Source organism: Oryzias latipes, chromosome 1, assembly GCF_002234675.1.
Source record: "Oryzias latipes chromosome 1, ASM223467v1".
NCBI lineage: Eukaryota > Metazoa > Chordata > Actinopteri > Beloniformes > Adrianichthyidae > Oryzias > Oryzias latipes.
In genome coordinates, this window is record NC_019859.2 from 29,822,127 (window position 1) to 29,846,193 (window position 24,067).

The 24,067-nt window shown below is 43.3% G+C and overlaps 1 protein-coding gene and 1 long non-coding RNA gene across 2 annotated transcripts in view; both read left to right on the forward strand.

Moving 5' to 3' along the window:
- The first annotated feature begins 677 nt into the window (after positions 1-677).
- LOC110015554 lies at positions 678-6,876 on the forward strand. The gene is made up of 3 exons (XR_002874176.1): positions 678-1,169; positions 4,978-5,036; positions 5,202-6,876. It is a non-coding gene; the product is annotated as an uncharacterized LOC110015554 (long non-coding RNA).
- A 4,863-nt stretch (positions 6,877-11,739) lies between these two features.
- The window catches only part of LOC101156306 (B-cell lymphoma/leukemia 11A), a 33,261-nt gene continuing 20,933 nt past the window's right edge, over positions 11,740-24,067 (forward strand). The window contains exons 1-2 of the mRNA XM_004066248.4: positions 11,740-12,964; positions 15,115-15,495. Coding sequence (XP_004066296.2) covers positions 12,910-12,964; positions 15,115-15,495 — 436 coding nt within the window. The 5' untranslated portion in view covers positions 11,740-12,909. The remainder of the gene's footprint in view (positions 12,965-15,114; positions 15,496-24,067) is intronic.

Genomic DNA, 24,067 nt, shown 5'->3' on the forward strand with positions numbered 1-24,067 from the left:
CCAAACACCATCACTTCTGTTTTTGTGTCATTAAACTTAAAACGCTCAGTGGTGTGACGCAGCAACCTTTCTTAACTGGTAGGCAGTGTTGGAAAAAAGTAAATTAGTTATAGTTACTAGATACAACGCCCAAAAAAGAACTGAGTAAGTTACTGCCTCTTAAAAGTAATTAGTTACTTAGCACGGTAACTACAGTTACTTTTCCAGTTAAAATACAGCAATACATTTCATAATCTTCCTCTGCTGCCCAGAAAAATAACAAATATCTTAAGTGCAATTATTAAATAAAAGGGACAGTTTAGTATTCTGTTAAAGTTCTACCAATGACATTTTGTTGTTTAATAATAATAGAGAGAAACTGAAGTGTAGACATTTTAATATTTGTTTATCAGAATTATCACACTGCAATAAGAGATACATAAATGTTTATATTAACTTCACATAAAAATAAACTTTCCATATAAGTTAACATAAAGGTTTCAAATATCAACATATTTCAAGTACCCTCATTTTAGTGTAAATTTAACTGCAAAACCACAAGCAAGAATAATTAGAAATAATAAAGTAACACTATGTCTCTGCTGCACTCAAATACTTCAATCTTCTATTGCGCTTGAACCTGAACTTTAACATTGTCATTCAGAATTGCCTCACTACAAAACTGCAACAGGAACCATAGAAATATAAATATAATATGAACTTTAAATACAAAACAAAAACAAACTTTAATAATAAATAAAAGTAAAAGATTTTAGGTATCAACACATTTCAAGGATCCTATACAATAATGTATACAACATCTCATCAATTATGTGTACACCAGTATACAATAATAGCTGTGCATTCCTTTTTGTCCTCTCGTCATCAACGTACTTGGTGAAAGTTTTACTTCATGGAGGGAAAAATCCAGCTTTGCTGGATCTTTGATTGACTCACTACACAGTTTAGGAAAATTGTCTTCAGCTCTGTATGAGTTACACGTTTCTGAACTGTAAAACCGAGTTGTGCTTGTTTTAATGTTGTTCCCTTGTCACAGGAGCAAGCTAGCTGCAGCAGTTTCAGGACTTGGGTGGCTCGTGAAGTATTGAGGCTCTGTGCCGCATTAGATTTGAATAGCTTCAGACAGACCTCAGTAAAGCCTTTGTACCAGGACACAACGTGAATTTGAGGTAAACATTTTTTGGTTTCAGTTGAAGAAAAATAGTGTCGATGTTTCCATTCTGAACATGCTATTTGCATGATTCCCCGTTTCTGCTATGTCCTGTTGTTTTGATCCAGCATGGAGCAAGCGTCAGCATTTACCCACCTACTTGACTCCATAACTAATCATGATCTTGTGTTTGACTGTTTGTCTCCATTAGTCACTCTATTATACTGTAACAGCATTAGTCCATGCACTATTGGTAAGCATAGCTGACTATCATCTGCAAAGCAATGCTAGAAATCCCCTGTGTTTTCTCAGGATGGAAGCCAGAGAAATGATGTACAAGGAGGGCAAGAGAGGTCCTAAAATGGAGCCCTGCTGAACCTCAAACAACTTTAAGCTGCTGGAGAATAAGATCCAGAAATGCCCACATCTACTAGTAACCAAATGAGAACCAGTTGAGTGCTGCCAGGGAAAGTGAGATTTTCATCTACACTATCAATGAAAGCAGTAATTTAGCAGAATAAGGACAACATTGTCAGTCACACACACTATTTTGTTATAAGCCTCAACAGAGCAGAGTCTGTACTTTACAGGGTTTTAAAGGTGGACCGAATCATCTCAAACATCTTCAAGAAAATGTTCCTCTCCAGAATGGATTTGAACTGCAGGCAGACCACTTTCTTCGAAATGTGGGCTTAAAATTAGCCAATTTAAACATTTCAGGATTTGGTCTTTTAGTCTGGGGTTTAACAACATCATCTTTAAAACTTATAGCTGTTGTTCCAGAGGACAGACTTGTGCTGATAATAGCAAGAATTAACCCTATGCTGGAACAGATCTGTTAGAAAGCAAAGGGTGGCAGCATCCATTGGAGATCTTGATGGCTTCGTGTGTTTGACAATGTCATGGGCTCAAACATGTGGAACAAAGATAGAGGAGTGACAGATGCAGGCACCTCATAGACTATTACTAAGATATCTGCTCTTCAGACTAAAGGAATTAAGAGGTCATCATATATTTCTAAAGATGTTTCCTGAAAGAATGTGGGACAATTGGAACAGAGTTGTTAGTTTTAAAAAAACGAGTACAAAATACAAAAATTCACCCTGGTTATCCGAAGATCCATAACCTCTTTTTGTAACAGTTATTTAATTTTAATTTAATTACATTTTTTAATTTTTAATTTAATTTAATTTTAATTTAATTTTTAAACTTTATTTTATTTATAAAACACCTTTCAGGTCAAACAGACAGCTCAAGGTGCTTCCCATAAAAAAACAAAACAAAAATACAATAAAACCAATCCCCACACGTGTAATAAAATAATTATATAAGCCCTTCATAATAAAATACACAAAAACAAGCACAAATAAAAGAGCAATGACAGAGCTAAAGAAAAGAGAACCCAGAAGGCGCCGTCCCCCCTGTCCTCCTGTTGGCCGGGGTGTCAGCATCTATGCAGCACAAGCACAACTCATCCCCAGCACCTCCCGCCCCAGAGACCCCCAACCCCCAGGCCCAGTGCACCCAACATGGGCACACCAGGCCCGGCAGCCTGGAGGAGCCGGAACAGTAGCTGCCAGAGGACAAGCAGGGCCAAAATCTCTTGGAGCCCGAACACTAACACCCCGGCCAAGGGTGAGAAAACACTCGTAAACAGTCTAAAATGTAAAAGTAATAAAATAAGAAAGTTAAAATATAAATACAGGTAAAATATGAAAATATTAATTAAAATAAAATAAGACAAGATGAGTTAGTGCAAAAAAAAGTCTAAAATATAAACTACAATAAGTTAAAACACAAAAGGACGAAAAGGCATTAAACAAATAAATATGTGAAAAAATAGCATATAGAATATAAGAGTAAAGATACCACATATGAGATCTAATTAAAAGCTGAGTTAAATAGATGAGTCTTTAGTTTCTTTTTAAAAAGCTCAACAGTGGATGAGGTCCTCACATCCTCAGTCAGGCTGTTCCACAGACGAGGTCCGTAGTGTCTGAAGTGGCCTCGCCGTGGATTTTCGTCTTGACTCTAGGGACCCTCAGCAGGCCGAGCCTGAGGATCTAAGGGCTCTGGGAGGTTCATAAGCTAAAAGCAAGTCTGATATGAAAGAAGGACCAAGGCCATGGACACTCTTAAAAACTATTAAAAGAATCTTAAAATCAATCGTGAAGCTGATGGAGCCAGTGCAGAGATTTTAAGATCGGTGTAATGTGCTCCGTCTTCCTAGTCAAATCTGATCAGCACAAAAGAGCTTCAGCTCTCATCAGTTTGCTCAGTTGTTGGACAGAACAAGTTAAAAAACCAAAACATGTATGGATTATATGAGTTTGTCCCGATAATACCTCTCAGACACTTCAAGATTATTAAACTATGATCTGGTACTGATGACAACAGTCCTTCAGAATCTGCAGGAAAGCTGGAGTTTGTTCTTCTTTCACCTGGGTTCTGCTCTGGGACACTCCCTTTTTGCTGCTTGGGCTCTCTCATTAAACCAGAGATCAGGTGTGATCCTAGGTTGCATTGTTTCAGAAGGAGCCACAGAGTCTAGTCTGTTCAGTCACAAGGAGTGAAACCAAAAGCTGAGCTTATCCATCAGGATCCATCAGTCAGAAATGAGGAAAAGACCTCACAGAGATGGCTGTGGAGTTAAACATCTGACAGCATGGAGCTTCGGGTTTAACAGGAGTGCAGGTAAAACCAGCATCAAATAATATAAAAATTATCTGAAATCACACTACCACAGATCACCATATTAAAAACAGACAACCCATGAAAAAGAACCATGTCTAATATATGTCCCTGTTCATATAAGTCAAATCTGTGCCACTAAAAAGAAAAGAAAAGTTACGCAAAGCTGAAAAAGACACTATTTAATTCAGACACCATTTAATTTGCACTTATTTTTTACCATTATGGGTCCTGGGTTCAGTTATTTATCTTCAAAAGAAATACAAACCCTTAAAAACACTAGCCAAGGCAATGGGAGGTGCCGTCTGCCCAATGTTTTCAGGGGATGAACAACAGACTGATTTTAATCATGTTTATCTACTTTGGTTCTGTTGGGTTTTCATGCATTTGTGTTAATTATATTTATGCACATTTTTCTTTCCATTAAAAAATTAAGTCTTGCGTTTAATCTTATCTGTTGTCTTTTATTAAATGTTTTTTAGTTACCTCCATGTTTGCAGTGGTTGATCAACCACATATGTTTTCTTCCTGGTGGATATTCTTGGCAGTTTAGTTAATTTCTGTTGGTCTGTCTAATCCGTTGTTTGGGTAAAGTTTAGTTTATTGCCTGAGTTGCTTCAGTTGGCCTGTTTGAGGGATTAATTTGCATATTTTCTGCTTCTTTTGTCAAGAGCAGTGTCCTTTCAGCTTCCCAACTGCACTGTTACCTTCTTTTCCACAGTTTTTCTTATAAAAGCCTGCTTTTTCCTCCCAGAAAGATATGCAGAAACAGCAGCTAAGAAATAGTTAATACAGAAGAACACTTAATCTGGTTCCATCAGTGAAGATTCAGCTAATGAGAAAAACCTTTCCTCCTGTTCTGAGCTAACAAGTTAGGATGTACACTGTTTCTGAATTAACAACAAAAACACACACAAAAAAATATTTGCAATAAAAGTTCCCCTTTTGCAACTGCTGCCGACCATCTGCTGGTCTTTGTACTGAAAATGTTTTACTATTTTTGATTGATAATTCAAATTTCATGTATAGAAATAAGTTTGATTTAAAACTAGGACAATCAAAGACGTAAAATAGAGACCTGAGGACGATCATCTAAAAACAATGAGGTGAACTTTAATTGTGTCCTCCATTTGCAGGTTTAGGTTCCATAAGTCGCCAAAGGAGGGCGACAAAGTTCTGTAATGACTATGAACAGGTAACACAGATAATCTGAGGAATCTTCTTTTTTCTTTCATTGAATGATACAAACTGATGAAACGGAGAATTTTGTAGATTAGAATTTATTTGACAGTAAGCAAAAACCCTTAAAAGATGGTTTAATACAGTAACTGAAGTATTTCAAACTTGTTTCTCCAACCAGGAACATGGAGCATCTTCCACCTGACTGTTTAATCCCTGGAGCAGGCCACGGAAAATGTGCCCCATGTCTTTGTGGCAGATGACATCTTCCCCCTGAGAAACGGAGGCTGACACTTCCTGGGAGCATCCGTCCTTTAGAGAGACATTTCTTCAATAATCGTTTCTCCTGAGCCTGGCTGGTTTTGGCCAATGCCTTTACACAGTGGTTCTGTATCTGTGCCCATCCTGCAGATGCAGAGCAGTGTGTGAAGAAAACATGCTTCTCCAAAACTTTAGCAGGTCTTCTACACGACAAACACCTGCAGGGAAGGAGGTTGTGGGCACTGTAGAGGATTCGCTGCATGGACTGGAATGGGTTTCAGAGAAAGCCTTGAGCTGAGAGACTCCTTTGTGATCCTCTTTTCTGCAGAGGGAGCAAAGCCATGGCAGCTTCAGAATAATGTTCTCTGTCCTCCAAGGACCAACCCACAACGGCTCTTAAGAGCTTGATACTCTCTATTTCAGAGTTTTTAGTTTTTAAGGTTTTTCATCAGTTAAGTAGTTGATAAGGTAAGTGATCAAAAAATGTTAAATTGTTTTTTTTTTAAATTAAAGTCAGAACTAACCACACTTGACTGAGGAATGGTGGAAGAGTGAGGGACGCAGATGAAGTTCAGGAGAAGGCAGAAAAGGTCTGCTTCATTCCCTGCTTCATTTGGTTAAAAAAGACCATTATTCTGTGTTTTCCAAATGTTCTAGATGAAGCAAAGCAGTGCTGCTTTCATTAATTCATGAAATTTGACTAATTCTTCTTTTGTCTGAAGAGGCTACTTGTGCAGAGACGGAAGCAGGCTGAGGGGAAAATGCTCGGCCTCGGAGCAGCGAGGACGTGGAGGCCGGGACTGGAGCTCCACCAGCAGCTGCTTCACGGGGTTTGAAGACTTCTCCCGGGCTCTTCTCCTCTCACCCCTTGTTGGAGAAACACGTTTTTTATCAGGATTGTTAACTTTTGTCAATTATGGTTTTTGGTCAAGTTCTGCTGTGAATCGTCCCTCAGTCACACCATTTTCAGGTTTGTCATGATCCACAGCCGTCTTTATTTCACTCAATTACCCTCAGTCTGTCTATAAAGACTCTTTTATCCAGGTTGATTCCATCATAGGTTTAGGGGCTGTCATCAGGACTTTAAAAACTAAGTCCAGATGACAGCCCCTAAAGATACTGCTATGATACCCTCAGTCTATTTCAGTGTCTGGTTTTTCGGTTGTTCCTTGTCACGTCATCTGCTCTTCTCTGCTATCTTTTTATTTCTCCATGGGTTTTTGTCATGTTTCAGTTTGCTTATTAAATGTTTTAAGTTTCTGTCACTAAGCCTGGTCCTCCACCTCTTGTTCCTGACAATTTGAAACCCCTCAGTTACTGTATTAAATCAGCTTTTAAGTCTATAAATTATTGCTATCAAATAAATTCATTTTAATAAAATATCAAACAAATCAATGTTTCTCCTTCATTTACATCGATCAATAAAAAGAGGTTCCTTAGATTTTTTTTAATGTTACGTGTTGGTCATAGATCGAGATGTCACCCTCTTATGGTGATTTATAGAACCTAAGCTTACAAATGGAGGACATGATTAAAGTTCCATTCATTGTTTTTAGATAATTATGTTCGGGTCTCTATGTAATGCTTTTGGTTATCCTCTTTTTAAATTATAATTGTTGTTTTTAGGTTTTTTTTTTACCTCAAATTTAAATTACCAACCACAAATATTGGTGTATATAATATGAATTTCCCCATTGTGGGATAAATAAATTATCAACGATTATTTATCATTATTACTATTGTTACTATTATGTCCAGATCATTGATTCCACCTGATGTGGGAGAAATAAAAGTTTACAACAGACCCGTAAACAAAAAACAAGAAAAATGATGTTTATGTTTTTTGACTGAAAATGTTAACAGTTTAATTCTAATATTTGTCAGTTTGGAGTATTTAATCCTGATTGAACCAAAACACAACATAAAAAGAAAATCAGAGTTTTGTTCAAAACGGTCATTCCTGATTTCTTTGATGTTTTTCGTTTTCATCCACTTTCAGGAAATTGGATCAAAGTTTAATATAAAAACGTCAATTTATGTTTTCAAACCTTCAAGTTTTCTTTGTTTTGTTTTTGAAGCCAGAAGAACCCATGGTGACATCAGTGTAACAGAAAAATAACATAAATGGATTCTGTGATCCACTTGGTTTGTGGTCAAATATACATAACTTCATTTTTAAGAAAAGAATGGGTCTGAGTTCTTATGGGTTAAACTTGTAAAAACTACTTCTGATTTTTTGTAAAGATGTTTAATTAGATTTTCTTGACAAAGTTATCAATTTTTTTCAAACTTTAGGACGTTATAAAACATACTGTACTTTGGAGCAAATTATACCTCGGAGTATCACATTTAAAGAGTTTGTTTCTTCCCTTTTGTAGTCATTTTTTTCATCTTCTTTCTTCCCTTTTGGGGTCAGGGGGCTGCCAGAGCCCATCCCAGCCACTGGCAGGCAAAGGCAGGGAACACCCTGGACAGGGTCGCCAGTCTGTCACAGGGCCACACCTAGGGACACTTTAGAGTAACTAATTAACCTATGAAGCATGCTTTTGGACAGTGGGAGGAGAAAACCCATGCAAGCACGTGGAGAACCGGGACTTGAACCAGGGGCCTTATTGCTGTAAGGCAAGAGCGCTAACCACTGCCCCACCATGCATATGAATCACTCTTTTTAATCACCTATTTGGTAAACTGCAGGACAAAGTTCCACAGAAAACCTCAGAGTAGAGCTCTAGATAACATGTGTAAAAGTTAAATAAGCAAAACTATGCTCTAAAAATTGTAAGAATGAAAGTTTCAAATGAGAACGATCAGCCACAACAAGCTTTTGAAGTGTTGCTGAGTGTGGAAAGGGTTTTTACATGCAGCATTTTTGAAAATGCACATAATCTTTGAAGGCTGCTGGACGGCTGTAAGCAGGACTGGTGCACGGGAAACCAGGGTTCAATTCCCAGGGGGTGTGATGAGCTTCATCCAGTGAGGCTCTTGAGTCAAGACCCTTTGCACTACTGGTCCCCCTGTGTCAGGAAAGGCATCCGGCATAAAAAACTGTGCGCCAAACCAAGTGTGTGAATTGGTGAAAGCAGAATCGCTGTGGCGACCCTGGATGGGATGTGCTGAAAGATGAACAACAATAACGCATAATCTTTGACGGTCTTTATCATAATAAATGATGTCCATGAGCCTCAGATTCTGGAGAAGAGTTTCCCAAACTTTAAAAAAACGAGGAGGAACTTCCCAGTTCATGTAATCCTGGGGAAGAACAAGGAGAGGCCGGTTCCCATGGAAACAGCCAGATGAGATGTCTGCAAGTCTGACCTAAAAAATAAATGTTGTCGACTGCCTTTGATTTAAATGACACAGCAGATTCGAGTTATTCAAATTAATTTTAGTAGTTTAGGAAATTATTTATGGATTGAAGCACAGCTTTTCTATGCTGATGAAACTCACATTTGCAGCCTAAAAGAGACAGAAGACAATGTCCAGAAAAACCATTCGTTCATGAAGGCAGAGTGGCACAAACAATACGCCACACTGAGCTGAGTTCGGTGCAGTATGCTGTGGTTGATTGAATAAACTAGAGTCAGGTGTGCAGCACCCAGGAAGTGTGTTAGAATTCTGGAGATGGTTCCCACTGGTGACCAAAGGGGGAGACAGAGTTCTGACTTCTGACAGGACCAATGACGCATTCACATTTAATGACATAACAGTTTTTCCCTGAACATTTTCTGTATTTTTTTTTAAGTGAAGCTTTGTCTTTATTGAAAGTCTGTGTGTTAACATCCTTGGTGTTTGGAACAATACTGAACTGCTATACATGTGGCATCCCCTAAAATGACCCTGCCATGTGTTTGGAAAAAATGCAGTCTAGAGCAACAGTGTGTGGGAAAGAGGTGTGTCCGAGCAGGTTTGAGCATGGTGGAGGAAGGTTTCAGGTGTGATGTGTGACTAAAGAGTGTCAGTAAGTGTCAGTAGTTACTCTACTCATGAAAAGATTACATTTCTTTTTCTTTTACTTCTATTTACAGTGCAATATGAAAAGAGAAAGTTGTTTTCTTATTTTAGGATGATATATAATCTTTATATTGTTACAATCCTGAGCCTTGTGGGTGTGTTCCTGCTGCCTGCCCTCTTTTCTTCTCCTCCTGCACAGGTGTTTAGAAATCAGAGGACGGAAATCAAAAATCCACCTTGGGAGCTCTTTTGTTGCGTCCAAATTCCCACCCTAACCACTAAAAAACTTTATAGTGTGGGACTATCTAGTGCCCTGAATTTTAAAAGCAATTAGGACACCATGCTCACTACTTTATTATTTTTATATGTGACGTCATCGATTTAACGAAGTTAAAATCTAATTGATATGAGCGTTTTGTGATGATTATTTATCAGTCCACTGTTTTCTGAAGATAAAAACGTTGATGGTTTATTTAAAAAATACTTTAAAAAAAGATTTTGGGAAAAAATTGTTCGGATGCAATGCATTGTGGTCTATATTCGCCGATTTAGAGAGCATTTATGCACCCTGTTTTTTCGCAGAGACTTCTGGGAAATTTCTAGGGCACTTGATTTTGGAATTGTCGATTCGGACAGCACAACAAAATGGCAAATGCACTATATAGGGGTTACGGTGGGAAATCGGACATAGCTTTTCCTGTTTCCTCTCCCTCTGGTTATTCCTGTCATGCTCAGATCTATCGCTGCAGCTCTGCGTCTTGTCTACTCTCCAGCAAGCACATATCTGTTTGGGTTCTGTTCGCTTTGCTCCATTTACAAATACACATGTACGTCCCCAGACACTCATGCAAAAACACACATTAATGCTTTCTGTTATTTGGGTTGTTTATTTTTCTTTATACATTTTAAAAGTACTTTGAGTGCTAACACCAGCTTCGTCTCCCCTCTTAATTGTTAAGGTCCAGAGCCCATTGTAACAATATTTATGCTTATAACTTTAGTAGTGGTTTATTATTAGTTTAGGGCAGGGGTGTCAAACATACATGCCAGGTGGTTAAGTCTGGCCCACACATGAAGAGCAAAAAGCATAAGGATGTTTAAAAAAGGAAGCAAGTTTCTAGTCCATTCCTGTGGCGAGTTATGATTTTTTAAAGAAATAAACAAAATGCGCAATTCCGCCATTAGGGGGAGCAAAGGAAAGGCAAAACAGGTGAAACAGCATATCTCTGCATGTGGTTCCCTATGAGCCTTACCGCTGTTATATTGTTATAAGGATGATCAGTAGTGACACACTAATGACCAAAATGTTGTCAAAGTGAAGTGGAGTGAAGAGCTTTCCAGGAAAAATGGACAGTTTTTTTCCTTTCACGGAGCTGAATGCAAACCCCCATGCTTGGTACGTCATCAACAGGTTGCAGTGTTCAAAGAATATAACGTTCAACACCACTAAGAGACTTACCATAAAGAAAAGTTTCTGGATTGCTTCAGTGTCAGATGTAAAATATTCAGTCTGTATAAAATTAAATAGACCAACTCTTTTTTTATTGAAATTAATTTTATTCAAGATCCATTGGCCCCAAGTGATTAGGCTACTATGTTGGTTGAGGCATTTTTTCAAATTGAGTAAAAAAACTAAAACAAAGCTGTTATTTTGCTTTTACGTTACTGGTCCGGCCCACTTGAGATCAGACGGGCTGAATGTGGCCCCCGAACCAAAATGAGTTTGACACCCTAAACTTTAAGGTATCATGGTTTAGTAAACAATACAAATTAACAATTTGAATGATTACGGTATTCCATTTATTATGTTTATTATTAGGTATCACTTTTTTTAAACAATGATATGCAGTCAAATTCTTTAAACATATTTCAAGATCTAAGCTCTGTTCTTGCTGACGGCCTTTTGTTTCTTCCCTTGGGTCACTAGGGGGCGCTAAAGCATCACATTATAAACATCCATCCCGCCTTTCTCCATGTTTAGCCTGGTGAACGTTGACGTGTATTGGACATTTTCAGCAGTCTCCAGGTGTTTCTCCCAAGTGCAGTTCGGGTTATCAGGCTCTGTGAGGACCCTCAACTTAGAGAAGACGCTTTCTCTCCTCGTTTTTCCCTCAAACTTCATCTGTTCTCACAGTTTCCCCTCCAGCCTGATGCAGCAGAATGCACACCACAGCTCAGTGTGTGCCCTTGAGCAAAGCTCTGGGGATCTAATGGTAGCCGAGGGTGGCATGGTGTGGGTGTGAAGATGGCATCCTAAAAACCCCAAAATAAGTGAATTCTGACTCCGAACTTTCAAACTTTTGCTGCTGTGCTCACCAGTAAATTGGAGTTTTGGCATCAGACTGTGAATCCTGTCGATGACAGGTTTCAAACAGAACCCTGAGTGAAACTTCCTGGCTGCCATACATTAAGTTATGGTAAGAAAGAAGGAGCTGTACTTAAAACATAACTTACATACTTTAACATAACTTAAAACATATAAACATAAACTCAGGAAATAACGAAAAACGTGATAAAAACAGCCTGAGAGTAAAACATCAGGTTTGTTGTTAAGAAAACATTTAATCAGGTTAGCAAAACTGATAGTGAACATTAATAAATAAAATGATATTTGCTTTCTGGTGTCTGGAGGGTCATCCAGGAATAAAAGAAAGAAAAGAAAAAGTCCAGCCTGTTTGAGTCCGTGACCACAAATGAAAATCTAAAAGTATAAATTTAAGAGAGTACTTTCTTTGATGGCACTATTGGAAAAGTATCTCGTGTTTCCTCCTCTCATTGGAAGCATCAGTTTTTCATTCTGTATTGTTTTTTTCTTGTTCTCCAAGACTCGCTTTCATGATGTACACACAGAACATCCTTCATACGGAAGAACCTTCTAAATGGATCCATCAGATGATGGTTTTTTCTCCATGGTGCCTCCATCCATCGTAGATCTCCTGCTGCTGTCTTCACTGGTTCCAGCTTGTAAGTGGAGCCTTAGGAGTATGACCAACCTTCACCATGCGACTCTGACAGCTCATCTTCTTCAACCCAAACCAGCGTTAAGAGTTTGAACTCCGCAAATGTCAAACAATCACTTTTTTCCCCTTTCACTACATCATCAGCTCATGTTGCAGAATCTTTCTAATTTAAAGCATTGTGTGAATATTCAAACGTGAGCTACATGAGCGTTGCACATTTACATACACGCTGCATATTTACATGAGCTCTCTCTCTCTCTCTCTCTCTCGTGGGCCAGCCCCCCCGCTTCCCTTCGTCCATTGGTGTCTTCGGGGCGTCTCTCTCTGGCCCCAGCCCACCCCCTACCAGTCCATAGGTAGTCCGTAATGAGTGTCCATTGGTTTTTATTAGGACTTGCCCCCCTCCCACTGGCCAGCTCGCCCTGCCCATGTTTTGTGTCTCGGAGCGTCCACAGCCTGTCGTTCAAGTTCGCAGGGACGTCACGTCCGCACTTGAACTTGCAGATCAGGGGGGCTCCACTGTACCCCCATCAGTCCCTCTTTGCGAAAGTCATGAAGCCGGCAGCGCGTTACGCATCCCGCTCGGCGTGATCCTCCGTCTCTCCTCTCTGGATGACAGAGATCATATCAATGAAGAGATTTCCTCTGGACTCTACCTTTTAGGGACGGATTTCCCGATGTGAAGCCGGCCGCGCCGCCGCCACCAAGACGACCAGCATGTCTCGCCGCAAGCAAGGCAAACCCCAGCACCTGAGCAAACGGGAGTTTTCGCGTAAGTGGACTTCAATCTCCCCTCCGGTAACTGCTCTGGTTTCCCCCTCTCCGTCCTTCTGCCCTCCCCACCCACCCCCTGCGCCCTCGCTTGGGAATGCTGATCCACGGAGTGCGGACGGAGCCTCCAGTGAAACCCGAAACGCCGGAGCTGCCAAGCGGCGACGCTCTTTTAAACGGACGCGGGATCTCCCGGTGGAGTTTCCAACGGGCTGGCGGCGCTTCGCCGCGGCCCGTGTTGTATAACGCAGCCTTGGAGGTTCCTTTCGCCATTAAAGGGCATGCATGAGCTTTATGATCAGAGACCTTTGCCTACATGTGAAGGCAGCACAGCCGCGGCCGTTCACCTCCAACTTTCCTTCTGTTGCCGTGGACCCCCCCCCTTAATTTATTAAGCCTCGTTTGAAACTAGTGTTCACAAAGACGCGCGCCCGTTAGGACTCAAGAGTTTTCACGTGCCTGAAACCTTCACTATATGCCAAGTTTTTAGTTCATGTTTGGTGCGTGTATCTAAACACCAGAAGCGGCGGCACTCTCGTATATGTCCACCTTTTACGAGACTTCAGAGGAAGAGGAAACATGTTTTACGCACGAGACCAAAACAAACCCAGCGACTGTGCCCTTTACGCACGACGGAGACCCGTTTGTTTACGCAGCCGAGAATTCCTGCAACACTGTGGGTGACAACAGCAGAGCGAGCTTTATCAATTATAAATGGCCCGTCCGCGCGGCGGTCGGCGCGCGCGTCCTCATGCGCTGTTTTTGCGTCAGAAGCTGGAGAACAGCGCCACTGCTAGGCTCCTCCTGCAGAGCGCGTCTCAGCGGCTGTTTAGATTTCGGTTAAATGATGATGATCAGGCCCGCCGGAGGCTCCCTTGAAGGGTACAGCTGCCAGTGGGGGGCGCGCCGTGATTGTAGTCCACGGATGAACTTGATCAATTCATCCTGGATGCTGCTTCTCCAGAATCAGCTTAACTGTCAATGTTGGCAGTCATGCGCTTTTGCTCCTTGTCTTCCTTGGAGAGGAAGACAAAAGTTGATCAAAATCAATGTTTCAGGTGAATTTAAGGCTTATTTAGCAAATATATTTTGTTATGCCACAATTACATCACTAATTTGAAAAAGAAAAACCTTAGGGACTCTTTGCTTTATTATGTTTAAGTGAAGTAATGCACTCTAGTTTTCAGTAATTTGTGCTGAGAGATGGCTTGATCGAGGGACCGTTTTTCAACTATTTATTGGACAAACGAAGTCCCCGTGGCAGTCCTCAGGTAAAGAGCAGTATGAATTCATCAACCTTCTGTTCTCCCAGAGACTAGCTCTATTCAAAAATGGCAAATGAAGAGGAAGATTTACTGATGGTAAGGCAGGTGTGCCTGCTGGGACCTGCTGGCCTAAACTGCTTTGAATTCTGCCAGAGCCAGGCGCCAAAAAAGGAACCATACTTGCAAAGTTCTTTATGTCACTTTTCTCTGCTCCAGATGAGATTATTTTGTCTGAAGAGATTCCTTAAAACTGACCCAGTGTTCCGTGAGCTGCTTAACAATTCTTCATCTTGGATGCAGCTGAACATACAGGTAACAAGGTCTGTCTTGCATAGTCCCTCACCACCTTCTCAATTGACCTTATGGAGAATTAAAGGCCAAAGCGGCGAGAAGAATTCATCAAATCTTATCTCAGCGTCCCAGTCGGGCGCCCACTGTCGTTTACTGTGTGGCTAGATTACTTCTTTCAATGCTGCCTTTCTCTCCCAGCTCTCTTCTCCCCTTCTCTCACTCTGCCGGCACGTCAGGGACCTACTCCACATCCAACCCTCACTGTCTAACCTTGGTTCACAAGATCCCAGCACTTTTAACGAAATGGGGTGCAATCATCTTGAACTCAAATTAGAATCTATTTTTTGATTCTCAGAGGTGTTAGGTTCATTAAAAAAGTGAGATTGGCAGCACAATAAAGAGGGTCAAGCAACTTAATCGTCTGACTGGCGCCTGCCAGCTTCACATGTCAGTCCTTATCGAAGTCTGTCCTTAAAGTGTTTGTAATCTGACCTTGTTGTCACAGACATCTGTTGGAACACCTTTGTTTACAGCATCCACACAGGCCCCCAGCAGTCTCTCATGTCCCTGTTCTCTCTCTTGTCTGCTCGTCCAGCTGAGCCGCTCTCCGGTGTTTTACCAGACGAAGACTCCCAAGACTCCCTGAGGCTGGGAGCGGGCGAGCCCCTGAAGGGAGACCAGGACCTGCTCACCTGCGGCCAGTGCCACTCCCGCTTCCCTCTGTCGGACATCCTGCTGTTCATCGAGCACAAGAGGAGGCAGTGCCATGGCGGCCCCTGTGTGGACAAGGCTCTGGACAGACCGCCGTCCCCCTCGCTGGCCTCGCCCCTCTCCACGTCCTCTTCGCACTCTCAAATCCAGCACCCACGGAGGCCGCGTCAGCCCGTGGAGGTGGCTGTTCAGGTGTCACCGCAGGATGAGGATTGTTTATCTGCACCCTTGCAAGGAATAATCCCCAAGCAGGAGAATATCTCAGGTAAAAGCAGAGGAAGAAGAACACGTGACAAAAGCAGGGAGGTGGCTGTTCTAAAGTTCGCAGAGTTTATTTGGGCTGTCGCGGTGTAAAATATCTGCCGCAGCAGTCAGGAGCTGTTAACATTTGAGTTCTGAACTCAGATGAAGAGCAGCAACCTTGAAGGAGATAGTGAGAAGAGGAAACATTTGCGTGAAAAGCGTGAAATTTGTTCTGCATCCCAGATGCGCTCAGATCCACAGATTCCCTCTCATGTGGCGCAGAGAGCTGCATCGCTGTCCCTTTACTGCCTTATTACACTGTCATACTGCGTCTGTCCTGCCCTCAAATATGCGCCTGTGAGGGTTTGCTCTGATGCTAAAATTAAAAAGCGATACAGAGGAAAGTAATTATCTGTCAACAAAGAAGTGTTTATTTGAGGATCTCTGCAGCCACTAATTGTCAGTGTTTTCCCTGATTTGAGTAATTAGGGACTCCTTAAGTTGGCTAGTTGGCTTGTTGCTCGTCCACCAGGACTAAAACAAGGCTGCTGTGCGAACGGGCATGGCTCGCTCACAGCTGCTGGATTCTGACCAGCCCCTTTAAAAGTTTGCCCCTCTCCTTGCGCCAGATTGCGCTTGTTGTCTGGGCCGTGGCGGTTTCTTCCGAAGCCAGTTCGGGTCTAATGCGCTCATAGCGCCCGCCCTCTCCTCTACAGAGGGCATCATGCCGTACTGCCTTTTTTTTCTCGTTAGCCTCCCGTGGTACAGAATGGCTGCCGTTCATTAGTGTACAGTTTGTTCAGCATCTGTGTACACACATGAACTTGTACACACCCCCATCTCACGCACACATCTGACATGCCTCTTGGCCTTGTCAGCTGTTCAAACATGCTTTTCTTTGCTCATTTAGACCATCATGCAGTGGAGTTCACATGATATCATAAGGTCAGTGGCATTGTGAGCTGAGCTTTATTTATAGGCCCGTGTCTCTGGACTTTCTGGAACAGTGAGGATCTGCCTGAGCTGCAGCACCTCATCTGCTTCTGTTTTAGCTCCATTAAAACATCTGAGGTCAACAGTTTGGCGAGCGGCACATAAACAAGCCTGCAAGAGATTGTAGGCTCACATCAGGGGCGAGTCGTGTGAGCATGACAGCCTACACTTCTACTGTAAACCTGCCGCTCAGAGCCACTCAGGTAAGGGGAGACACCGCCACACATGCTCATGCCCATTCCAAGGATTCACCCCCCCCCCCCAATAAAAAAAAGCATCATTTTCCAAATGAACGGCTGAGACAGAAGCTGACACTCAGGATGGTTGAACTTGACAGTGGAGGGGGAGGGGGGAGATTCCATCTGTAGGGGACCCTGGTCTGAACCAGAGGCCGTTCCTTTCTGTCTAGGGGACAGCTGAGGCCGTCTGGGAGTCTCCCGACTGCAGCTGGGGTCAGGGTCTGCTGTCTGGGGCGTTGGGCCGTTAGGGGAGAGAGGGCAGCGCAGCCGAGCGCCGTCATTTGCATGATAAACAATTTAAGATATGCAAAGGGATCCAAGCTTGTCTACAGATTAAGGGCAGCCCAGAAAGACAGCAGATGATGGTTTCTCAACCCATCAGTGACAGGATCATATGCAGTCAATGTTAAAAACGCTAAGTGTTTTTTATTTTGTCAACTAGACATTTTTGTCGTTGGTGTTTGAAACGATCGTTTGACTCCTCGGGCACAACTTCCATGTGTTTGTTCCTGTTTTTTTGTGCTGTAGCATTCATAGAACTGGTTTGTTGTGTGGTGCCACATTTTCCCGTTTTGTCTCTGTACTCGGGCCAGCATTAGCACCTCTCACATTCCCGCAAGCAGAACCACATGTGTTAATGAGGCCATTGTTGCTGTGCAAATCCACCACCATCTCACACTTCTGGCCTATTTCCTAGTCGCCGCCTGCGCTCTAACCCCATGTCTGAATCGATACTGAGTCAATCATGGTGGGCACCTTTCCCCTTTTTTCTCTGGGAGGAGAAAAACATCCTAACAGCTCCGTATTTCTTTGTAGCGCTTCTCTGCGGCTGTGGCATGCGTTCCAGCAGGAGCTTGCCTGTCCTGCACTCTCCTCCCCCTCGTGTGCGTTGTGGAGACAAAGGTGTTTAGCAGGCTTTGTGTTGGCACTTTGCCACCTTTCTCCACCCAGTCCCCTGCTGAGAGAGAGGGGGGAGGGGGGGCTGGGGGGCTCCTTGGTGGTGATATCTTGCCTCATGTCCAGTGTATGCGTGTTCGAGTGCAGGCATATGGGCCATTGTGCAAGTTTTTGTCCAGCGCCTTTGTTGCCGTGATCACTTTAATTTATACTGAAAAGACACAGATGCACGCTGCTGTAATTATTTGACACCAGTTATTTCTAATTCTTTGACATAAGCACTCCATTGTCTGAGAAAACTGACTCTAATTTGATGGTACAGTCGCTCCGGGCTTTGATAAAACCACTCTTATTTTAATAGGCAGGGAACTGCACTAAGTTTTAATGAACGGAAATGGGGTTTAAGGAGGAATTTTTCACATTCAGAAGCTTCAAACACCCACAAATGTTGTCGGTGGAGATTTGTCACCCTTTGTTGTTGCATTTAATGCTTCGACTCTATTCAAGAGCTAAATAATGTTTACATCTGCTGTGTGGATGTGGTGTTAATGCATGTGCACGTGCGTGTACACTTATGTGTGCAAGTCAGTGTGGTTTCCACCGCTAAAATCGTTTACAGCTTTTTTTTTCCCCGTGGTGTAAGTGTGTGGGAGCCAGAGAAGTGTGTGCACGTTGCTGTTTGTTAAAGCTTTACTACCCTGGGTGTGCAGGCTGAACATGAAAGAGTCTTTGACTTGGCAAGCCTCGCCCGAGGACACCCCTCTGTGGACCATGCCAGGCCAGACTTGGCGCGGAGCAGGGCTTGAAAGGCAGACGTGTGTTTATATGTGTGTGTGTGTGCGTGTGCAGCAGCGAGTGTGTGTGACGAGGCAAACGGAAAGGTGGCAGCTCGTGCGTGAGGCTGACAGCGGTGGTGTGTGTGCGTGGCGTCCTCGGGGGCTCAGCTTCCTGTGTCTGTGTTTGTCTTCTAACAACCTCAACACCACAGCCTCAGGCCATCCAGGTGGAGGCTGGTTGGAACATGCACACAAACCTGCATGCTGCTGCACAAAAAGAGGTTCACATAAACGCTCTCGCAAAAGACACAAAGCGTTTATTGTGACCCCACCCCCCACAAACCCCGTTAAGGGTGTAAACTCCTTCCTCTGTGGCTATGCAGGGTCTGGAATAAACATGTTGTGGTTGAGGCTCCATGATGTGTTGTTAGTTGATGAGATCTGTCAGGAACATATGATCCTTACCCCCCCCCCCTCCTCTATCTCTGGCTGCTTTTCTCCTCCTCCAGCATGGCTGCAGTGGTGTGCCTCAAGGCTCATTCCAGCTCTTATAGATCAGGCTGCAGAAAGCTGGCGCCTTTTCCGGCAAAGCGTGCATCAGATGAAACAGCCTCGTCGAAAAATGAACACGTCCTGCTGATGTCCCGTCACAAGCTTGGCAGGTAGTTCAGTCCCTGGGTCAGGGGTCGTTTGACAGCGTCAGCACCTGTCACGCCAGCCGCCAGCCCCACCGCCTGCAGGTTAATGACTTTATTTTTAGACAGAACAGAAACAGAGAAAAAAATGTGGCTTTGATGCAGCTGTAGTTCAGGAAGTGACAGATCAGAGCAAAAACTAAAGATGCGGTGTTTCAGAAAGCTGCTGTGTTTGGTCTGGAGTGAGTGTGATCAGAATTTAACAAGGTAATTTCCCTTTGATGCCGTCTTTAACCAACCTACTTTATTTGGCTCAGTTTGAGAGTGAGTGTTGATTCAGGACAGTGAAACCAGACCAGCACAGCTTGCCTCCTCACCTCTCCTGTTTCTGTTGTGACTGTTTTGTTGCCGTCTGCTGTGCTGCGGGGCAGTTGCTTTGTCTTTCCCACATGTACGGTGATAGTGCTGGGGCCATGCCAGAGTGACAAGGGCCCCGTGTTGGTCTGAACCTGCATATTATCGGATTCTCCGCGTCAGACAGGTGGTGGATATCTGCAGTGACAACTTTTACACTTCAGTCTGCTGCACTGTTTTATGGCTTAACATGCAGACGGCTGCTCCGCCTGCTGACACTGCACTTGTGGAAATAACTTTTTTTTTTCTTTGCAAAATTCAAAACTGAATTTAACCAAGCGGGGTATTTGCTTCCAAATTCAGATGCCATCAGATTTCTACTGTCATGCTTTACAATAGGCAAGATAAAGCAGAAAGAATTAAAACAATCTGTGTTTGGACTGCTTGCCTTGTCTGAGGTCAGACTCTATTTTTACTTTCTGCGTTGAGAGGACGTTTCTCCAAAAGGGCTGCTCTTCATGTGGCCTCTGGCTAATTACGGCTGAAAGCATGTGAAATTTGTTACCAGGTGAACTTGACCCCAACTAGAAGTTTTGTTATGTGAACGCCACGTCCATCAGGCTACATTTAAAGCCGTCTTTGAAACAGCCTTTTGACGACTGAACGTATAAATCTGACGGAAATAACTGAGTCATTAGTATAAGTGATGTCACTGAAAGCTGAAGTACTCGGGCATGTTCTGTCAGTTGGACCCATTCTAGCCTATAGACTTTTAAACAGGCTGTGCAGTTCCTCTGCAGTTGGAGGGAACCAGAAAAACCGAACAACCCTAAGGAACAGCATGCACCCACCTTCTGTTCCTCCTTCACAGGGAGCTGTGGCTAAAGGACTGATGTCTGAGCTCCTCTCATCTAACCCCAGTGACAGCTGGAATAGGCTCCAGCACCCAGTGACCCTGAACGGAATGAAGTGTGGGCACCAAATGGGTGTGAATGTTGTGTGTGAATGTGTTTCACCAGCTTAAGGTGCTTCTTCGGCTTTTAATAGGCGTGCACTAACATAGAGCTTTATTCCTCAAGGGTGTTACCAAACATCATTGCATCCTAATAGCTGAAGCTGAGAGCATATTTGATCTTTTATTCAAACCCCTCCTCCTTAAATGTTGATCAGAAAATAACTGTTTTCCTCTCTTCATGTTTTAAAGATCATAAACGTTATAATGTTTGCATGCATTTAGCAGCTGGCCCAGCTAAGCTGGCATGTGCAGTGGCAAATGCACACACCAAACTGACCCTCAGCCCTCATTCCACGCAGACACACATGTCTGAATGCACACTCCTGTCCCAGGCACCCTTTACTTTTGCAGGCTGAATCTCACTGATAACATGCTGGCACCCTCATTTAAATTTGAAGCGCTTCTTTAATCTTCAAAGGCCTGATTGCTTTATGAATATGCATGGACTGAGCTGACTCTCAGTTCATTACCTTGTTGTAAATTCTAATGACCATTAGGGCCCCGTGCGGTAATTGCCAATTGTTTTGCATTTTTGATTAGTCCATTACCGGAGCACATTCCAAACATGTCTGCCCAGCCAGGCCTGGGCAGGAAGCGACAGAGAACTAGAACGCTGCACAGGAAGTGTTCGCTTTAAGGATATACTTTTGAGGGGGGGGGTGATTCATCCAAATATAGTTGAGCTGCATAAACAAGCAGTTTTTCTTTTTACTGCTCTCAGAGTGCAGGAGCATGTACCTGGCTGCATTCATGTCAGCATGTATAACTGTTGACGGCACACAGGGACTGACTGCGGGTACATGTCCAGGTTTACGTACACTTCTGTTTGCTGGATGGGCTCGGCGGCGTTCCGGCAGTACAGAGATTCTGGCAGTGCATCCCAATGAATGCTGCGTCTTGGACCCATGAAAGATTGATGATTCCTAGCAGAATGGCATTACCCTGCTACAACTTGATAACATCTAATGGATAATTTAGTGCTCTAAAACCTGCTGGCCAGTGCCCCTCTCGGCAGCCTGGAGAGGACAGCAGCTGCAAAGCTTTAGGGAGGCACGGCGTGGCTGCCTGTCCGAGGGACATAGGAGGACAGGAGGAGGACTAAAAGCTGGAGGGACTGTAAATAGAAAACTTGTTAGTGTTGTATGAGTTCCAACCTTTAGATCTGGAAAGCAGAGATTTAAAGGCATCGTGGCAACAAGAAATGAGTTTATTTTTTGCTGCAGTTCATGGCAAAAATGAATTACAAAAATAACCTTTCATTATTCACCTTGTTTTATTCTGTGCACTTGTTTGTTTGCTGCACTTCTCTTATTACCTGCTGCTTTATTGACTCTCACAGGAAAGAACGTTTAAATAAAGTCGAATTTTTGAGACTAAATTCAGTTCATTCAGATTCGTTGGAATAAATATTTTCTTTTGGTTCGAACATGAATTAATCCGTTCTGAGCTCCAACAGACAAAAACAAGTGTTATTGATTCTTTCAATGATGGCATGAATGAGTGTGAAAACCTTATGCAGATTAAGCCAGATTTATCATATTGGTCTTTATTTTAATTATCATGCTGAACTATTAAAATCTCCACAGCTCCAAGATTTTTAAAGTATCACTTCTCTTAATTAATTTATCAAAATAAAAGCAGATTTGGTAGCTCTAAAGGTTAATCTTAGACTGGTGGTGATAAGAGTAATAAATAATTAATAACTTTGCTTTTAGTTATAACTTTTGTTACTACTTAATTTTAATTACAGTTACCTTAAGGAAACCATGTAAACAAGCACCAAGCAGCTAACCAGCATCCAAATGGTCTGCTTAATGGGTTTGCATGCATCTTAATTTGACTTTCTGTCCCCAAAACAATAACAACAGGTTCTTAAAGGTAAATTAATTCCTTTGCCGTCGATCAGTTTTTGAAGGTCATATGGATTCATATCGACATTGAAGTCTATGTCAAAACACCGCTTTGTTTTTTTTATTTTTGCAGCCTCCTACATCCATTTCCCCTCATCAGCCATCAATCCAGAAACCACCCTGTTGATTTGATAAATGAACTAAAAATGGTTTAGTTTAACTGGAGGACAGTTTCCCCGTCACTGGGCTCCCTTCCAGAATCAGGGGAATTGGTTTCTTTCTGTGATTCACGCAAGCTGAAGGTGATTCTGTCAACACTTTTGCACATCTTCATGTTAAACTTTAGTGCAACAGCTTTAATTAGTTGGGTTTCCTACAACATGTTTCTGCCGTCTCTGCTTAAAGCTGTGAAGTCTAAAAGGCTGCATGATTTACTAATGATTTCCAAACTCTTGTAGATAAATTTGGAGGGAAAGAGTTTCTGAGCAGCTGTGATGTTTCAGGTTATCGGGCTCTGACTCTCTCAACAGGTAAAAACAAAGAACCAAAGTTAAGCTGTGGGTGTTAACAGCAGGATGCTGCAGCTCCAGCTACAGCGAAAGGAAACAAGCTGCCATGTAGCGTTTAGCAGTGCTGTTAGAGAGGCCGTCAGTACTGCACTCACATAAATGTCATAAATGCGCTGGCGGAGGTCTGGCTCAAAGCAGAACCAAGAAACTGTTAAGCCCCTTACAGTTTTGTTCCACAGATGGACTGCAGGGGACTCAGTGGGGGCTTTTTTGATGAACAAGTTGGAGAAAATTGTACTGCTTGAGTCAGACATCACTGTCCAGCCCTGGCGGTGGGGCGGTGGGGCGAGGGTGGCGGCGATGGCGGTGTTGGCGGCGGTGGTGGGGCATTCAGACAAGCGGCAAACTCGGATCCATTGGAAGCAGAGTCCAAAGGAGTCTCAGGCAGGGAGCATGATAGATGGTTTGGTTAAAGGGTCCCTGGGTGTCCCCTGAACTTGAAGCCCAGTGTTTATCTTGAATAGAAGAAGCTGGGGGCGCTATGGGGGCCCGAGGGGGGAGGAGAAGATGGTGAGGAGGAAGGGAATGATATAGCTTTCAAGGGACAAGAGGGACGGGGTGTGGAGGAAGAGGGGGAGTGCTAGCCTGTGTTTAGGCAGGCCAGGGTGGGGGTTGGGGAGGTTAAGGGGGGGTCGTGATCAGGCACGGCTGCCAGAGAGACGGCGACCAGGGGAAGAGGGGGATGGGACCGCTCTGCTAGTAGCTGTCCATTAACAGATGAACTTGGCAATGATCCAGGCCTCAAAGGTCTTGGGACACACACACCCATGTGCACATGCCCCCCCCCCCCCCCCCCACACACACACACACACATGCATCTCTGGTACCTGCTGCCTGTGGCTGGAATGCCGTCTTGGCTCCATTTTGCCCACACATGAAAGAGGATGTGTCAGTGGATCACCTGCGTCAGAGCCAGTTCAGACCAGTTATCCAGGCCGGCCGGAGGAGGCTGGCCTCGCTGTCTCCTTTGGCTCTCTGCCTCTCCTCGTCCTCCTTGTTTTCCAGGCTTTAGTGGAGGAAACAGAGAGAACCCCTAACCTGAGGGCACAAGACAATGCAAAGGAGAGCAAGGAGAAGCAAAGGAGCGTGGGAAGAAAAGTGAGAGAGCAATGAGGTCTGGTTGTAAGCAGGGTGGAAACGTTTAGTTGTTGTTGGCGCTCAACTCTTGATGGGGCAACATGGGCTTAACAGCACAGTAGCTTTTGTGTACTGAAAACATCTCAGCTAACATGAGATTTGTGAAATTTGGATGAAAGAATTTGATGT